The 20,133-nt window shown below is 33.8% G+C and overlaps 1 protein-coding gene across 1 annotated transcript; it reads left to right on the forward strand.

Annotated features, from left to right (window-relative positions):
• The first annotated feature begins 776 nt into the window (after window positions 1-776).
• LOC127700916 (carbohydrate sulfotransferase 15-like) lies at window positions 777-19,325 on the forward strand. Its single transcript, XM_052204637.1, has 8 exons — window positions 777-895; window positions 2,661-2,805; window positions 10,291-10,507; window positions 11,990-12,121; window positions 13,504-13,660; window positions 14,274-14,439; window positions 18,270-18,417; window positions 19,033-19,325. Exons 1-8 carry the CDS (start codon window positions 786-788, stop codon window positions 19,272-19,274), a joined length of 1,317 nt encoding a protein of 438 aa, XP_052060597.1. The 5' UTR covers window positions 777-785; the 3' UTR covers window positions 19,275-19,325.
• Window positions 19,326-20,133: the final 808 nt, after the last annotated feature.

Here is a 20,133-nt window from a genome sequence, read left to right on the forward strand (position 1 = left end):
TTATATTGTAATGTAAAAATTCATCTAAATACATATTGTTTAAACTAAATAAAACTGTATTTTACTAACGAATACAAGTTTTTTATGACAGTATTTTCATTTTACCTTTTTATCAAGCAAATTGAGTATTTTAAGCAACTTGCAACCCAAGGTTCAATAAATTAAGAAAAAGATCGTCCTTATGAATGACTGCAAAATTCAACCCATTGAAAATCAATCAATTATTCTATATCTTGCTGTAAGTTATCATAGCTATGACATATTCTTCAATTTGTTAACGGTGGTCACTATATGGTAGAAGGTAGGAGTCGATAAATAAGTATACAATAAAATGAGACACGATTTAATTGTCAAATTAATGTTTGTTTCATTAGTTTAACGGTAAAATAATTTAAATTCGTTTTAAATGTATCTGTCTTTACCATTGACATATAAGCACTGTTTTTGACTTCAGATTTAAAATGCTACTAAACTTATACTATACATAAACACATGATTCACATTTACAAATACCCAAGAGCGAAACTGTTCAAAAACTTTAAGGAACATTGTTGACATTAAGTTTTGATTTGAATGTTATTACTTAGAATTAGTATTGTACACAACAATACAGATACATAATATACAATATTTTTATTAGATTTAAACAACATACAGTCCTTTTGTGTGATTTTAAAAATCCGTCTAATTCTTTAACAGCGATATTGACTCTACGGCTTTGTTTAAAAGATCTTAACAGAAATCAAAACTTACTAAAAGTTTGAATATTTGAAATACAAGTAGAAATGCAGAAGAAAAACATCATCTATGCATTGACAGTACTTTTCATTATATTAGTTTTTTTTGTTTTCCGGGAATTACCTATCAAAGTAGAGACTGTACCAGCTACTGTAAGGTAAGACATGACATTTATACATATAATAACAGGATAGAGTAGAAACATGGATTTATAGTATTCAATGTATTTTACTATAAGGCTTTCATTTATTGTTAAAAAAAAGAGAGAAATAAGACATACAAAAATAATTCATTATAAAACAAACTTGTAACGACATTTAAAATTGACAATATTTTTCACTTATTACTGAATTACCTTTTTTCAGTATATCGAATATTTGTAAACTTAGTAAAAAGGACATTTAAAATGCCATATAATAAAAATACAGATCCGGTGTTCAAAGCTTGGTTTAGAATCTTGTATGTTAAGCTTGGTCTAGAATCTTGTAGGTTGCAGATCCTGTGTTCAAGTTTGGTTTAGAATCTTGTATGTTAAGCTTGGTTTAGAATCTTGTAGGTTGCAGATCCTGTGTTCAAGCTTGGTTTAGAATCTTGTAGGTTAATCTTGGTCTAGAATCTTGTAGGTTGCAGATCCTGTGTTCAAGCTTGGTTTAGAATCTTGTATGTTAAGCTTGGTTTAGAATCTTGTAGGTTAAGCTTGGTTTAGAATCTTGTAGGTTACATATCCTGTGTTCAAGCTTGGTTTAGAATCTTGTAGGTTGCAGATCCTGTGTTCAAGCTTGGTTTAAAATCTTGTAGGTTAAGCTTGGTCTAGAATCTTGTAGGTTGCAGATCCTGTGTTCAAGCTTGGTTTAGAATCTTGTATGTTAAGCTTGGTCTAGAATCTTGTAGGTTGCAGATCCTGTGTTCAAGCTGGGTTTAGAATCTTGTAGGTTAAGCTTGGTTTAGAATCTTGTAGGTTAAGCTTGGTTTATAATCTTGTAGGTTGCAGATCCTGTGTTCAAGCTTGGTTTAGAATCTTGTATGTTAAGCTTGGTCTAGAATCTTGTAGGTTGCAGATCCTGTGTTCAAGCTGGGTTTAGAATCTTGTAGGTTAAGCTTGGTTTAGAATCTTGTAGGTTAAGCTTGGTTTAGAATCTTGTAGGTTGCAGATCCTGTGTTCAAGCTGGGTTTAGAATCTTGTATGTTAAGCTTGGTCTAGAATCTTGTAGGTTGCAGATCCTGTGTTCAAGCTGGGTTTAGAATCTTGTAGGTTAAGCTTGGTTTATAATCTTGTAGGTTGCAGATCCTGTGTTCAAGCTTGGTTTAGAATCTTGTATGTTAAGCTTGGTCTAGAATCTTGTAGGTTACAGATCCTGTGTTCAAGATTGGTTTAGAATCTTGTAGGTTACAGATCCTGTGTTCAAGCTTGGTTTTAGAATCTTGTAGGTTACAGATCCTGTGTTCAAGCTTGGTTTAGAATCTTGTAGGTTAAGCTTGGTTTAGAATCTTATAGGTTACAGATCCTGTGTTCAAGCTTGGTTTAGAATCTTGTAGGTTAAGCTTGGTTTAGAATCTTATAGGTTACAGAACCTGTGTTCAAGCTTGGTTTAGAATCTTGTAGATTACAGATCCTGTGTTCAAGCTTGATTTAGAATCTTGTAGGTTAATCTTGGTTTAGAATCTTGTAGGTTAAGCTTGGTTTAGAATCTTGTAGGTTAAGCTTAAACACAGGATGTGTATTTCAATTAGAATGAAATGAAAACTATTAAATTGGTGCAGTAAAATTGGTACCGTTAATGGTATTAAATGTTGACTGTGTGTTATATGTACAATGATGTAGTTCTGTCATTTAAAGCGCGTATGTGTACATGTATATGTTTATTTTGTTAAGTAAACCTGTCTTCAGTCATTTGCTGCTCTAAAATATTAAACTTTAACAGTCTTCCCAGGATAACATGGATAAACTCCAAACCAGACACAGAACGTTTTGCCCAGACACAGGTTCATATACGTAATGATACAGGGGTAACACTTGTATGTCCAGAGAAAAAACTAGTCTTTCCAACTGAAGACATATTATGCATGGTGAGTAATTATCTTTCCAACTGAAGATATATTTTGCATGGTGAGTATTTAAATAATCAAAGTACATAAACCCTCTGAGTCTCTGTCTAGCAAAACATGTATTTTGAAAAAGGATGATCCGTTGGTTCAACCTTAGAAAGTTTCTGTCATTCGTTTGGTTTGATGCTTTTAAATCTGTATAAATGAAAGGCAATTATAGGCATGGTGAATACTTTATTGAAAAAAAACTATATTAAAATAAATTAAATTTCTTTAATTTGTTTTATTGTTAACATAAAAATTGTATTCATTTTTTATTGATCTTACTCATTAGAAACATAATTCCTATACTTTTTACCATGCCCTATCTCTCTCGTTATCTTCTTTCTTGTTTTGTTACAACTGGGAATGCTTTCAAAATATAAGTCAAAAAAGACAAACAATAGTTCGCAAACATTATACACAAAGTAAAAGCTTGAGCAAAACAAACCCCACCAAAAATGTGGTTCCCCGAAGAGTGAGAGTCTCTGCTCAACCAGTGGTATCCGTCGTGTCGATTAAACTAGTCAAAATTCAGTCGTCTTTATGAGAACAGTTTGTACAAATGTACGTACATACTTACGTATTCGTACAAGTTGTAAGTCTGTTGTACGTCCAGACTAACGTACATGTACATTTTGTACATCCAAACTAACGTATTAGCATATTTTACCGACAGTGCGAGACCCTCGTGTGTAGTCAAGGTCGTTAAACACCCCCTACTAGTAGTAACACATTTTGTACGTCCAGACTAACGTATTAGCACATTTTACCGACCGCGCGTGCGAGACCCTCGTGTGTAGTCAAGGTCGTTAAACACCCCCTACTAGTAGGAACACATTTTGTACGTCCAGACTAACGTATTAGCACATTTTACCGACAGTGCGAGACCCTCGTGTGTAGTCAAGGTCGTTAAACACCCCCTACTAGTAGGAACACATTTTGTACGTCCAGACTAACGTATTAGCACATTTTACCGACAGTGCGAGACCCTCGTGTGTAGTCAAGGTCGTTAAACACCCCCTACTAGTAGGAACACATTTTGTACGTCCAGACTAACGTATTAACACATTTTACCGACAGTGCGAGACCCTCGTGTGTAGTCAAGGTCGTTAAACAACCCCTACTAGTAGTAACACATTTTGTACGTCCAGAATAACGTATTAGCACATTTTACCGACCGCGCGTGCGAGACCCTCGTGTGAAGTCAATGTCGTTAAACACCCCCTACTAGTGGGAACACATTTTGTACGTCCAGACTAACGTATCAGCACATTTTACCGACCGTGCGAGACCCTCGTGTGTAGTCAAGGTCGTTAAACACCCCCTACTAGTGGTAACACATTTTGTACGTCCAGAATAACGTATTAGCACATTTTTACCGACCGTGCGAGACCCTCGTGTGTAGTCAAGGTCGTTAAACACCCCCTACTAGTAGTAACACATTTTGTAAATCCAGACTAACGTATTAGCACATTTTAACGACCGTGCGAGACCCTCGTGTGTAGTCAAGGTCGTTAAACACTCCTATTAGTAGTAACACATTTTGTACGTCCAGACAAACGTATCAGTACTTTTTACCGACCGTGCGAGACCCTCATGGGTAGTCATGGTTGTTAAACACCCCCTAGTATTAGCACTTTTTGTACGTCCAGACTAACGTATTAGTACATTTTATAACTGATAGCAATGCGTTTCTTGCTTCTGTTGCCTTTCAAGCAAAACATTCAAAATATATCTGTTCTTAAAACCCAATGGCAAACATTTCATTCATATTTCTTAAAACAAGAGTCCATGTTGGGTGAAATCATAGCTCTCTCTTTCTCTCTTTCTCTCTGTAAAGTTTTGTGGGCCATGATTTGATATTCTGTATTTTCATTTGATTGTTTTGTTTTATTTTGTTTGTTTTGTTGTATTCCTTTAATCTTTTTGTTTGTTTGTTTTATTGGGGGGGGACTATTTAGTCCGACCTTGTTTTGTAACATCAAACTATTCATTTACCAATGTACTTTTGAACGATGAGTTTTGCATTTTATTTACTAGTATTATTGTTTTATTTTAAATTGATAAGCTGTCGAACTGAACAAATACCTGTTTCGCAGGAGGAAATCTTTGTCATTGCATAACAGCTTAGGAAATCATGTATGGACTGTTAAAAATATAATAACAACAAAAAACAATCAATAAAATCAATTGAAAGTTGTTTTCAAAGGGAATTAAATCTTAAAACGGTCATAACATGTTTATTTTTAAAAGAGATTTTCTACATTATTACTAATAATACATTGCAACTGTTCGTCAGATATTTCATTACGCAATACTCCGTCTACATAAAATCAGTCTTGCGATTTTAAGGAATTCCGAAAAGCATTGTAAAACATAGGTTTTAAAACGATTTATAAAACACCATCTTCATATTACCAGTTTTTTTTTTATCTCTCGTTTTGAAAGATTTAACTATTATATGGAAAGCAACCTTGTGCAAATGAAAATCAATACATCTGTTAACCTATTTCGGGTTGAAAAAATCTCAATGCAAAGTCTATATCTGTTTGAATAATAAGTTGATATAAGAACCCTACAAAACAGACCAAACTGCATCTCTAAATTTATTTCGTATTTGAATGTTCCAAAATCAAATCAAAGTATTATACATGTGCATGTATACGTACACTTGCATACGGTCGATTTCAATCCGACGCAGCTCATATTTTACCAGTTTTTCTTTTTTAAAGTTAATATTTGTAGGAAGACAGTTTTTAGAATTAGATAATATTTTCTAATAGAAGAAGAAAGTGATTTTGATATCAAGTAAATTGCGATGGATTTAATATTTCGTCTTAACATCATTGGGTATTCTTGAAGTCGTTGATTTTGATTTCTAAATATATTTAAGGAACTATCTCGATTTCCTTATACTAAAATTGAATTGAATGTTAAGTGTACTCTAATGAATTCATGAACACTTTTTTTATTTAACGTCGGTATAAATGAATACACATATAATCTTCTCCATAAATACTTCATTTTTTAGAGGTTGGATTTTATTGATGTGTTAGAGAATAAACAATCGATGGAAACCCCTTTTGCAATCTCTTTTTTTTTTAAACAACTACTTTGATTTCGACAATAGTGACCATGTTCGAACAATGCTCCATGTAAAACTTTGCAGTTTGCAGTTTGGATTTTGAATTTATTAATTTTCCCCAATATCAACAGGAATATACTATCATCATTTACATATGTAGTATATGTACCTCAATTGATTTGATATTCTAGAGCAGTGGCTGTACAACTAAAAAATAATAAGAAACTGAATAACGGCTTTGTCTGAACGTTAAATCCTGTTTTTAGATTAGTTTATTGAAAAGTGATCGAAGCGATGAACAAGTACTTAAATAGATTGTAGATGGCATTAAAATGAACATGAGATGAAAACGGCGATGGGACACAAACAATAAAATGAAACCTTACTACCGAAGGAATTATCTGGAGTTAGATAGGGTCTGAAAATGTAGCCGCAGCCCCCTATAGCCCCCCTATAGCTAGTTTTACACAGAATTGATACTTCTGCTTTTTAGCTCACCTGGGCCCGAAGGGTCCCATGTGAGCTTATGCAATCACATGGCGTCCGTCGTCGTCCGTCGTTTGGCGTCGTCGTCTATCATCGTCGTCGTCTGTCGTCGTAAACTATTTCAAAAATCTTCTCCTCTGAAACTACCGGGCCAAATACCTTCAAACTTCAACTAAATGTTCCTTAGGGTATCTAGTTTATAAATTGTATCCGAAGTTTTGATCCATCGACAAACATGGCCGCCATGGCTAAAATAGAACATAGGGGTCAAATGCAGTTTTTGGCTTATATCTCAAAAACTAAAACTTTTAGAACAAATCTGACAGGGGTAAAACTGTTCATTTGGTCAAGAGCAATAATGTTCAGCAAAGTAAGATCTACAAAAAAGTTAATATGACCATAATTGTCAATTGACCCCTTAATGAGTTATTGCCCTTTAAAGACAATTTTACACAATTTGTTCATCAAGTTTGCTAACATTTAAAAATCTTCTCCTCTGAAACTACTGGGCCAATTACCTTCAAACTTTAACTAAATGTTCCTTAGGATATCTTGTTTATAAATTGTATCCGAAGTTTGTATCCAACAAAACAAACATGGCCGCCATGGCTAAAAATAGAACATAAGGGTCAAATGCAGTTTTTGGCTTATATCTCAAAAACTAAATCTTATAGAGCAAATGTGACATGGGTTAAAATTGTTTAATTGGCCAAGATCTATCGGCCCTGAAATTATCAGACGAATCGAACAACCCATTGTTGGGTTGCTGCCACCGAATTGGTAGTTTTAACAAAATTTTGCAGTTTTTTGTTATTATTTTGAATATTACTATAGATATATGTAAACTGTAAGCAGCAATAATGTTCAGCAAAGTAAGATCTACAAAAAAGTTAATATGACCAAAATTGTCAATTGACCCCTTAAGGAGTCATTGCCCTTTAAAGACAATTTTACACAATTTGTTCATCAAGTTTGCTAAAATTTAAAAATCTTCTCCTCTGAAATATAGGTGAGCGATTCAGGCTCTTGAGAGCCTCTTGTTGTTAGTTATTTGTCAGTCCGTATAGTTGTTTTGTTCCTCCATTTCTCTCGTTCATGTATTGTTCACCGGACTTCGACTTTCTGAATTTCTCTTTAACATAGTTCTTAAAAAATATTAAAAAAAGGAAATGAATGAATTTGTTTACATCTTACTATATAAAAATATTCTAATAATATCTTTCACTTTTACGACATGGTGTCTTTATAACAGTGTGAACGTGTGTGTTGGAGAGGGGCGCTCTTAAAACTGGTTCAATCCCACCATAAAGTATGCTTTACCAAGTCATGATATCTGGACCATGCGTTGTTGGTTCAATTCCATCACAAAGTATGCTTTACCAAATGATGATATCTGGACCATGTGTTGTTGGCTAAATCCCACCAAAAAGTATCCTTTACCAAGTCATGATATCTGGACCATGTGTTGTTGGCTCAATCCAACCAAAAAGTATTCTTTACCAAGTCATGATATCTGGACCAAGTGTTGTTGGTTCAATCCCACCAAAAAGTATGCTTTACCAAGTCATCATATCTGGACCATGTGTTGTTGGTTCAATCCCACCACAAAGTATCCTTTACCAAGTCAAGAGATGATTTTTCATTTCCTATTGTTAATTATCCATTTTTAGATGGTGACGTTCCCTTGTCACCATCTTATGGTGTTTATATATCTCAACTTGTTCGATTCGCTCGTGTATGTAACAACGTATTTGATTTCAACGAAAGAAATCTCTGTATTACTGAAAAATTATTACACCAGGGTTTTCGATATCACAAACTAGTCAAAACATTTACTAAACTTATCATCGGTACAAGGACATCATGCGTAAATATCAATCAACATACAGACATCTTATACGTTCAGGTATTTCACATCCACTATTTTATGGCAATATTCTTTACAAAGTACAAAAATGTCGGCATTCACCGCAAAAGCTAACCAAACTTTTAAACAGACTTATTCGGGAAGGATATAGTTACGATACTGTTGTCAAGGCATTAAGGATTGCATATTTTGGTATTAATATTGATTCACTCATAGGGTCTTTGCATCGGAAATAAACACATTCATTCTAAAACCAGTTGTTGGCATGATACGGGTTATGTTCTTCTCATATATTTTATGATGGTATGATACTAAACCCCTAACGGGAGGGATTGTACTTGATTTTCATATGATGAAGACATAATCTTTCAATCAGTAAACTTTAGGTCTGGAGCTGGCATGTCAGTAACTGCTAGTAGTCCTTTGTTCATTTATGTACCATTGTCATTTTGCTTAGTTTCTTTTGTTACCTATTCTGACATCGGACTCGGACTTCTTTTAAACTGAGTTTTACTGTGCGTATTGCTATGTGTTTCTTTATTCTACATTGGCTAGAGGTATAGGGAGAAGGTTGAGATCTCACAAAACATATTAAACCCCGCCGCATTTTTGCGCCTGTCCCAAGTCACGAGCCTCCGGCCTTTGTTAGTCTTGTACGTTTTTTTTCAATTTCAGTTCATTTATATGTTTTGGAGTTTAGTGTGACGTTCATTTTCACTGAACTAGTACACAAGTTTATTTAAGGGCCAGCTGAGGACCACCTCCGGGTGCGGGATTTTCTCGCTGAGTTGAATACCCATTGGTGGCCTTCGGCTGTTGTCTGCTCTTTGGTCGGGTTGTTGTTTCTTTGACATATTCCCCATTTCCATTCTCAATTTTATGATATCTGGACCATGTGTTGTTGGTTCAATCCCACCACAAAGTATGCTTTACCAAGTGATGATATCTAGACCATGTGTTGTTGGTTCAATCCCACCACAAAGTATCCTTTACCAAGTCATCATATCTGGACCATGCGTTGTTGGTTCAATCCCACCACAAAGTATGCTTTACCAAGTCATGATATCTAGATCATGTTTTGTTGGTTCAATCCCAACACAAAGTATCCTTTACCAAGTCATCAAATCTGGACCATGTGTTGTTGGTTCAATCCCACCACAAAGTATTCTTTACCAAGTCATGATATCTGGACCATGTGTTGTTGGTTCAATCCCACCACAAAGTATCTTTTACCAAGTGATGATATCTGAACCATGTGTTGTTGGTTCAATTCCACCACAAAGTATCCTTTACCAAGTCATGATATATAGACCATGTGTTGTTGGTTCAATCCCACCACAAAGTATGCTTTACCAAGTGATGATATCTAGACCATGTGTTGTTGGTTCAATCCCACCACAAAGTATGCTTAACCAAGTGATGATATCTAGACCATGTGTTGTTGGTTCAATCCCACCACAAAGTATCCTTTATCAAGTGATGATATCTGGACCATGTGTTGTTGGTTCAATCCCACCACAAAGTATGCTTTACCAAGTCATGATATCTGGACCATCTGTTTTTGTTGTTTTTCCTTTGCACTTGTTTTTTGTAGGAAGAGTCAGATGGTGAATATTTTTCTGGTCTATTTTGTCTGTTGAATATTTGTCTGGTCTATTTTGTCTGTTGAATATTTGTCTGGTCTATTTTGTCTGTTGAATATTTGTCTGGTCTATTTTGTCTGTTGAAAATGTTTAGTTAAACTGTGTATGGGTACAATTACACCATAACACGAGAGAAAGTAAGTCAGTACATTTGTATATCACAGAGTTCTCAAGCCATTCTGTTGAAGGCCGTACGGTGACCTATAGTTGTTAACTTTTATGTCATTTGGTCTCTGGTGGAGAGTTGTTTCATTGGCAAGCATACCACATCTTCTTATTTATATATATGTCAATAAAAACAGGTATGGAGTGTACATCAATGAAACGGCAGCTAAATGACTAAAATAATCAAAATACATAAAATGTAATGTTATAAATTTCAGAAACCACCTCGCTATTCACCGAGTTACAGAAATCCATGTTGGTATCCAGATGAATCGGATAAGCTGTCCTGTCTTCCGTATTTCCTCCAGATCGGGATGTCCAAATGTGCTACTACGGATTTGTTTACCAGATTGATTCTACATCCTGATATCATCCCTATAAGCGGTGCTAATGGTAAAAACAAATCAATCACATGGTGGAACCTAAGGTTAACAGGTAATGTCTAGAAGTATTAGTTAGCCGGATAGTAAGGACACCACGTGGTGAAACCTAAGGTTAACAGGTAATGTCTAGAAGTATAATTTAGTCGCATTGAAAGAAATACACCGATACTATATTTTGATGTGCACAACTTTAGCCTGGGATCCTGTCCCATTCTTTGCTTTACGTCGGTAGGTCAGCGCAGTGAGTCAGGATCCAGACTAAGTTACACCATACATGATATAATCTATGCCACAAGTTGTAAAGGCCAAATATGAATAACTAGAAATACAAATAAATAAGAACCGATGTTACTGAAATAGTGTAGAACCGATGATACTGAAATAGTGTAGAACCGATGTTACTGAAATAGTGTAGAACGATGTTACTGAAATAGTGTAGAACGATGTTACTGAAATAGTGTAGAACCGATGTTACTGAAATAGTGTAGAACCGATGTTACTGAAATAGTGTAGAACGATGTTACTGAAATAGTATAGAACCGATGTTACTGAAATAGTGTAGAACCGATGTTACGGAAATAGTGTAGAAGGATGTTACTGAAATAGTGTAGAACGATGTAACTGAAATAGTGTAGAACCGATGATACTGAAATAGTGTAGAACGATATTACTGAAATAGTGTAGAACCGATGTTACTGAAATAGAGTAGAACGATGTTACTGAAATAGTGTAGAACCGATGTTACTGAAATGGTGTAGAACCGATGTTACTGAAATAGTGTAGAACGATGTTACTGAAATAGTGTAGAACTGTATAATTTAGAAACAGTGGAATTTAACTGACAGTTAATATAATAATCGCTGCTAACTGTAGTATAAAAATATCCCTTGCTAAAATCCACTGTTTCTAAATAATACAGTTCTACAGTATTTTCTATTTTGTTGCTGATCTATTTCATTTGGCATGATGTTGATTGATAATGTTTTCAACGAGCCGTCAAAATTTTTATTTTATACTGAATTAGATCAATGTCACATTTTGTTTTAAAATGAAACCTTTTCCTTCTAGTGTAACGTCAATAGTCGCTTAGCTATTTTAAAAAGGCATTCAACAAGTCAATCGCTATGATCTTTAATTCAAGTTTCCAAACGTTTTTTTCTTGAGATAAAAATATTTTAAACAGATGACTCAGAAATCCTTTTTATTTTTGTCTACAATTTTATATAAAACAGTTAGATCTGAAATTTTGAAATTTTATCACTGTTAACGTTTTTAAAATGCTATATTAATTGTTTTTATATATAAATATGAATATATAAACCATTTATAAATAAATTGACAACATTTAATAGATCATTGTGTGCAACAATTACGTTGACTGATACCATACGTCAGATGTGAAATGTAGTTTTATGCGCATCTGTTCAATTTATTTTATTCTATCAATCTTTACAAATGTACTAATTTCCATAAAATAATAGTTTTTGTACAAAAACAAACATCACGTTTATTTGTTTTTTATGTAATTACGTAGGAAGCACATGGCAGCCGCCATACAGTGGAGGAAAGCGTGAGAACTTTAAGCAATACTCCGAGTATTTCTCAAATGCAGCAAAAGTGATAGAGACGAATAAAGATCAAACTGGATATCATGGGAAAATAACAGGTAACCTTTCAAAAAAACATCATGGCAGCATATGTTATCTATATATCATCTATATAACAGTGTCATTGTTACATGAAGTGCTTCATTAGACTGTCTGCGTGTTCTGTTTTGTGGCTTAGATATAGAAGTTTTCTGTATTAACTGTTTATTCGGGTCCCTTTGCATTTTTATATCCCATTGTAATTTGACAATAGGTTATTTATTCAGGCCCCTTTGCATTTTTATATCCCTTTGTAATTTGACAATAGGTGAATTCCAAACGAAAGTTATTTCAGTAATATGGATTTAACAAAGTTAAAGGGGCAGAAGCTACGAGATATAAAAAAAAAATATGATTTTTGTTTTGTTCAATATTTAATGAAAGTGAAATAGTGAAATAATTATTCGCTTTTAGCAGCCAGTTTAGTTCAATTTTGTCAAAATAGGCTGAGAAACATCGTTGATGAATTATTCACATGAAAGTGAATAATTCGACCTCATTGAATCCGTATTCATGTGACCTTCAATTTAACCCATTGGCTAGAGATTGGTTACGCATGTATTATTCGTGTTCAGCCATTAAAAGGAAAAGAATGTCAACATTGAAAATGAAACAAAGGTGAACCATTTCGTTGACTTATTCGATCTACAAAAAAATCTTTCTTATACAGGTAAAAACGATGATTAACTTATTTTTTAACCTATAGCATGAAATCAAACAGACCTAGAAAATTCCAATTGCACGAGGTCGCTATCTATTTATATTTATGTTTATATCGGGTTATGTGACCGTCGGCAGTCTTCGGAGGTCATCTCGATGGTTAATTGGATGGCGTCTAGACTAAAATACACACGAAACGCTGATATATTTTATCGAGTCCATGCATTATTAATTGTTATTTCAGACTTAATGTAGTTTAGATATAGGTTTTAGTATGTTATAAATCAAGTATGAGAATTTTAGTTAAATCGGTGAACATGAATTTGACAGCTAATGCCCCTTTTTACTACCATTGGGTTGATAAGTCGACTGAAGGGCCGTAAGTCCCGAGAATCTAAATGCACAGTAGTCATTGTTTCTGCATATTATGTGATCTATACATTAAGTACTTTTATTCATTCAATGATAATTTTTCCCGTTGCCATTGCCTAATGCAAATTTGACCTTAGATATTAAGCTATAGGTTTAGAATCATTTTTGTTTCACGGCTCCCATATATTTATACATTTCAATAAAAAAATATTACTTACGGTAGACATTATTCCTATCAGAACGTCTGTTATCTTGGAATTACACCGTAGAAAACAAATGCATGTCTCTGTTTAAATTGGTCAGCTAAACCAAAACAAAACTAGTGCTATTCCTGCAACTGTACTTTTATACTTTATTCATTTGTATTTAGGAGAAGGGTCACCGACCTATTTATGGATGCTGTATTTATGGAACCGTATCCCACAAAATACCTACCTAACAAAACCTAAAGTCTTGGTTCCACATCTAATCCGACATGTCCTCCCTAAGACAAAGTTCATTGTCACATTACGAGACCCTATAGAAAGGTAAGTTTACAACTAAAACAACTTCCTCAGGAAAAGTTGAACTTATCTTGATTTGGCTATTATTTTTATGCACTTTTGGTGATTGAGCTCGTCGATTCTTATATATCCTTCAAGTTGGCTTTCAAATATTCAGCTTTGAGCTTTCCTAATGAAGGTAAATCCAGAAAAGTGCTTCGGACGCATGACATTCATAAAGTGTTGGGGTTTTTTTTTAACATTTTTTACAAGTTATAACATTTTTAAAAATGGAAAGATTTATATGTCAACAGAAAAGTCAGCAAACGTGCTAAGCATGAGGTTTATAATCCCTGATAATCGGACTAACTAATCTTCGTTATGCTATTGGTATACTTTTTTTAGGAGGCACGTGACTTGTAGAGTACTAAATGATTTATAACCGATGTGATAGTAACTATTTTGTATTTTATCAAGCTGTTTATATACCTGTAATGAATTAAGAAATTAGTAGGAACTATGGTCTAACTCCCTTAGGCAAAGATGAAATTAGATGAATTTTGCTTTCCGGTTTGCATTTACTGCACGCTTGAAAGTGACATGTATTTAAAGTCAAATTATGTGATTTGTAAGTTTGCCATCATCTTTTTTTTTTCAGAATGTATTCAAGTTACCATTTTTTCAACAAAGATAAAAAGTATGATAAATTTGCTTTCCACGAGACAATGCAGTTTGCTATTGAAAAATTCATGGAATGTAAAGCTATGAAAGGTGACAGACAGTGTGTCCTAGATCCTGACCTCCGTGCAACAATCTCTAGAAAGGTAAGATGAATTGTCTTGAACTCTGACCAATGCTATGTGCCATCAATCCTGACCTAAGTGCAACAATTATCAACGATTATTAATATCAAATTCTCCTTTTATTATTTGTCTTTTTAGTTTGGTGAAGATATTAATGAACATTGTTATTATTTATTAAAATGATTTGTCAAAGTCTTAATTTTGTTCTTATTTCCGATAGTAAAATGTACTTGTTCTATTAAATTTTCTCATATCTAGAGAAAAGATATAGCAAGTGTTCTAGCTTGCTTGGACATGAGCTTCCGCAAGATCGTTGTTGCAGATTGAAGTTCTATAGACAAAGGTCTTATCAAAATAGGAACTGGGTTACAACTACAACTTCTATTGTTTCAAAATTAAGGCGTCGTTATGTAATTGGGCGGCATTTCAGATTTTGAACGTATTTGGAGCACACGTACGTTGAACTACATTTTATATCTAAAAGGTGAAATATTTACTACTATAATTCAGATCAAAGATTTGTGAAAAGGATCTATAAGTGAATAGAATGTACATAAAAAGCATCCATACAAATCAATTCTATTCCTTTTTTAATTTGAATTTCTCGAAATTGCGTCCACAGATTTACACGGATACGCTTTATTTACTGCAATATTGGTGTTCAAGTTTTTTCCTGCATCACCCAACTTTATATTTAGTGATTAAGACGGGGGAAAAAGAATCTGGTGATCCCCTTATATTTTCACAGCATTTAAGCGAAAATGAGCACTGCGATTACACCAATTTCAAATAAAATCCTTCCACGATGTTACGCAATTAAAACTGCAGTATTCGTCGTTTTTTTTCATCCACATCAACATTCTATACATTTTTGGTTTCTTTTTTTTTTTGTAATTATCTAAATTAATTGTATCTCTAGAATCTACATATCAATGCTGCATATACCTTTTTTTATATGCATATGTAGTTCAATTAGTTAAATCCGAAATATTGTATAAATATGTTTACACTGTCTTAGTTAAAGTCAGGTTGTCAGATGATACATAAGTATAAAAAAGAAGATGTGGTATGATTGCCAATGAGACAACTCTCCATATGAGACCAAATGACACAGACATTAACAACTATAGGTTACCGTACGGCTTTCAACAATGAGCAAAGCCCATACCGCACAGTCAGCTATAAAAGGCCCCGAAATGACAATGTAAAACAATTCAAACGAGAAAACTAACGGCCTAATATATGTACAAAAAATGATCGAATAACAAATATGTAACACATAAACAAACGACAACCACTGAATTACAGGCTCCTGACTTGGGACAGGCACATACATACAGAATGTAGCGGGGTTAAACATGTTAGCGGGATCCCAACCCTCCCCCTAACCTGGGACAATGGTGTAACAGTACAACATAAGAACGAACTATAAAAATCAGTTGAAAGAGGCTTAACTCATCAGATGGATAAAAATACAAATATTACAAATACAAGTGGACGTGGCCGGGTACTTGTACATCCAAACAACAAAAAGACACTTAGTACAGAGTACTCGCAGTTACTGACAGCTAGTTCAAAGCCACTAACAACTAATAAAAAAAATTCATGCATCTAAGACTAAATTAACAATCCGTACACATCCAATGGATTTAGTGTAAAGACGTCATAAACAGTCAGAGAAAAACATGACCTTGTGCAATGCCAAGATACAGGTATCGACAGATTGTAGATCCATGAATGTGTATATGTATATAACAATAATATTTAGTTTGCTTTTAATTTACTGATTTGTCAACAGTAGTTTAGTTTGTCATTTCATCAAGTATATCAAGAACATTTCGTAGTGTTTCAACAACCAAGCTTAACTATTGGTTTGTGATGTGCATCAAGTTTCTTCTAGTTTGTAGGAATCGTTTGTCCCGGTAGAATAGACATTTCTCTTGATCATACATCAAATAAATTCAACGGCGACTTGGCCTTCATTTTTCATAGCACGGTGATTTTTCCTAGAATTGCCATAAAAATCTGACAACTGTTAACACTGACAAAATTTAGGTAGTATGCCCGACAGTTCACAAAAATAATACTTCGCGTTTGGAAGGTCTTGACAGCATCAAGTGTCCAGTATCAAGACGAGACATTATTTTTGTTTGTTTCTATTTCTCTCTTGTATTATTTTTTGGTGGGCCGGCACTAGGAGACAACTGCCTACATGCCTCCACATAATTTACGGCCAAACCTTGAGGTTTAGCTAGCTATAAAACCAGATTTAATCCATCATTTTTCTACGTAAGGAAATGCCTGTACCAAGTCAGGAATGTGACAGTTGTTTTTCATTCGTTTGATGTGTTTGAGCTTTTGATTTTGCCCTTGGATGAAGGGCTTTCCGTTTTGAATTTTCCTTGGAGTTCGGTATTTTTGCTATTTTACTTTTTTCTATGTAGACAAAAAATAATACTATGTGCAATCAATCGTGACCTTAGGGGCTCTTTGTCGTTAAAGGTGACCGGAATCTGAGTTATCTTTTATTTGAAAGGGAGGGATAAACCCTTTTGAATGGGAATTTACTTGTATCATTTGAAGCGTTAAATGTCCTTTGACATAAGAAATATGTACGACTTAAGGTGGGATTAGCAATGATTCGAAAGATTTATATATGATAAAGGGTAGTTAATTACTACGAAAGAATTAAGACATATATACGAGTTAAGGTGGGATTAGCAATGATTCGAAAGTTTTATATATGATAAAGGGTAGTTAGTTACTGCGAAAGAATTAAGACATATATACGAGTTAAAGTATTAGCAATGATTTGAAAGATTTATATATGATAAAGGGTAGTTAGTTACTACGAAAGAATTAAGACATATATACGAGTTTAGGGGGGATTAGCAATGATTCGAAAGATTTATATATAATAAAGGGCAGTTAGTACTACGACAGTACAGATAAAATGTATGGAAGTAATGATCAAAACAATTTAATCCGTTTGGTTCGGTAAAAAATTTAATCTGTAAGGTTCAATAAATTTAATCCGTAGGATTCGATAAACAATTTAATCCGTAGGGTTCGATAAACAATTTAATCCGTAGGCTTCGATAAACAATTTAATCCGCAGTGTTAGATAAACAATTTAATCCGCAGGGTTCGATACACAATTTAATCCGTAGGGTTAAATAAACAATTTAGACTGTAAGGTTCAATACGTAGGGTTCAATAAACAATTTTGTACGTAGGGTTCGATAAACAATTTAATCCGCAGGGTTCAATAAACAATGTAATCCGTAGGGTTCGATAAACAATTTAATCCGCAGGGTTCTATAAAAATTTAATCCGTAGGGTTCGATAAACAATTTTATACGTAGGGTTCGATAAACAATTTTATACGTAGGGTTCGACAAACAATTTAATTCGTAAGGTTCAATACGTAGGGTTCAATAACTAATTTTATTCGTAGGGTTCGACAAACAATTTAACCCGTAGGGTTCAATAAACAATTTAATCCGTAAGGTTCAATACGTAGGGTTCAATAAACAATTTAATCCGTAGGGTTCAATAAACAATTTAATCCGTTGGGTTCGATAAACCATTTAATCTGTAGGGTTCAATAGTAAACCCCATCGTCGTTCTTGCACAACACACACAAATTAATGACCTAAGTAAAAAACACGTCATACTTTATTGAATATGTATATTGTCCTATATTAATGAAAAGTTCGATATGACTTACAATGTTCATGCCTGACTTTTGCAGGTTTAAAAACCATCTTCTATCTGTATTAGAATTAAAAGCAACTTGTGTATTATTACATGATACCTTTCTTTAGCTAAGCCAAGTAATTGTTTTACAGGTGCGGTTACTGAACAGCATGTATTACTTGTACATTAAAGAATGGCTTGATGTATTTCCAAGACAACAATTTATATTCATAAAAATGGAAGAATATGTTACCAACAAAGAGGAAGTGTTAAACAGAATATTCAAATTTCTCGGACTGTGTGAGTCATAATCAAATATTTTATTTAATTTGAAATCGAAAGTAAACGTGTTTTACATAATCAAATATGCATACAGCAGCAGTGTAAATAGAAGTGGGTTTGGAGTGAGGCAGTAAAATAAAACCAATACAAAATATTACAATACCGGCAAGAAAGATAATTAGAGGAATAAACCAAGAATTATTTTATCTCACATATATTGTAGGTCTAGGGTAAGGACAGACAGAAAGTAATGAAAACGCTACTTTTGATATCCATCCCATTCTAAATGTACCAGAAAGAAAATGCACCAAGTACAGTAAGGATAAAGGCGCTAACAAGGACGTAGGCACGCGAGGACACCCAACATTTCTATTTCACCCCCTCCTTGTCGCGGCGGTGACATTAGAAAATTTAAGATTTTTTTTATTAGTTATAGCTGTACTTCTGAATCATGTGAATATGTAGCTTTCTTTAAATGTAGCTTGTAATCACCTAGAACTAGTTAAGAATTTAAAAACATATCTGGTCCTCAAAGTTACACTTCATGATAATCACATGCTAACCCTCAATTCAGAGATTGAACTTTGAACTGTATTTCTGAACGTTTAATTACTAATAACGACTATTTTGTAGCCACGTTGTCACCAACAGAAATGAAGAAATATGGGTTATTGTTTACAACAATCAAGAACAAGACAAAGGGAGGCAAGCAGTACGAACCAATGTTAAATGCAACGAGAGAAATGTTGTACAGTCTTTACGATCCGTACACCAAAATGTTACCACAACTACTGAACGACCCCTCTTTCACCTGGTCAAAGGTGTCTTATGAGGAATATGTTCAACGAATGCTGAGGAAAAAGGTGGCTAGCTAATTCTTTGAAAACGCATAAATATATTTATTAATAGAATAAATTCATAAACAATGTTAGTCTGCTTAATTATTTGTAATTCTAAGAAATATTAGAATATCAAATATGCATTACTTCCGGTACCACAGTCAACATATTTTTAGTTTTAAGAAACAAACTATTTCATATGCATTATTTCCGGTACCACAGCTTAAATGTAAGAGAACAGTAGTCTACCGTAGTTCAAATCGCATAAATCGATCAAAAAGACAATTAATCTGAGGAATCGCATGAACCCCAAAAGGAGCGAGACTTGATGTGTCGACAGTGTAAGTGTCTCATGCTATGCATGTGTAAAGACAAAATATTAGTACAAAACGTGTACCAAACGCCATGAAACTGTATAATACTGTACGTATTTAAATACGAATTAAAGAATTGGAATATCTACACGTATGTAACATTTAATTTAACAATACTATTTGACAAAAAGGCACAAGTCTGTATTGCAGCGCCAAAAAGATGATAGGCACAAACAACCGTTTTATAGCTAACAATAGGCTTTTAGCCGACACTAAAAACAATGCTTACATTGAAAAAAAGTATAATACTAAAAAGAAGATGCGCATTGGAAGTTTTTTTCTTCTTTTTTTTTTATTTAAACGTCAATTTGTGAGGAAAAACATCCTGATTTAACAAAATGTAACTTTTATAATTTTTTGTTTGTTTTGTATTTGATGGGTTTTTACAGTGATGATAACTAAATGATATATGAATATAAAATATTTTATTATAGTTATCACAACTCTATGGTTATTACTAGGTACATGTTTACAATACAGATGATGAGGTGTAAGAATTATACGAACGAAAAAAATAATCT

The sequence above is a fragment of the Mytilus californianus genome, unplaced genomic scaffold (genome assembly GCF_021869535.1).
Source record: "Mytilus californianus isolate M0D057914Y unplaced genomic scaffold, xbMytCali1.0.p SCAF_5, whole genome shotgun sequence".
NCBI classification, from domain to species: Eukaryota; Metazoa; Mollusca; class Bivalvia; order Mytilida; family Mytilidae; genus Mytilus; species Mytilus californianus.

Excerpts from the sequence above, each read along its gene's own strand:
- LOC127700916 (XM_052204637.1), top strand. The coding sequence starts at position 786 with ATGCAGAAGAAAAACATCATCTATGCATTGACAGTACTTTTCATTATA. Across the intron at positions 10,508-11,989 it reads GTGGAACCTAAGGTTAACAG|GAAGCACATGGCAGCCGCCA; the intron begins GTAATGTCTAGA and ends GTAATTACGTAG. Across the intron at positions 13,661-14,273 it reads TTACGAGACCCTATAGAAAG|AATGTATTCAAGTTACCATT; the intron begins GTAAGTTTACAA and ends TTTTTTTTTCAG.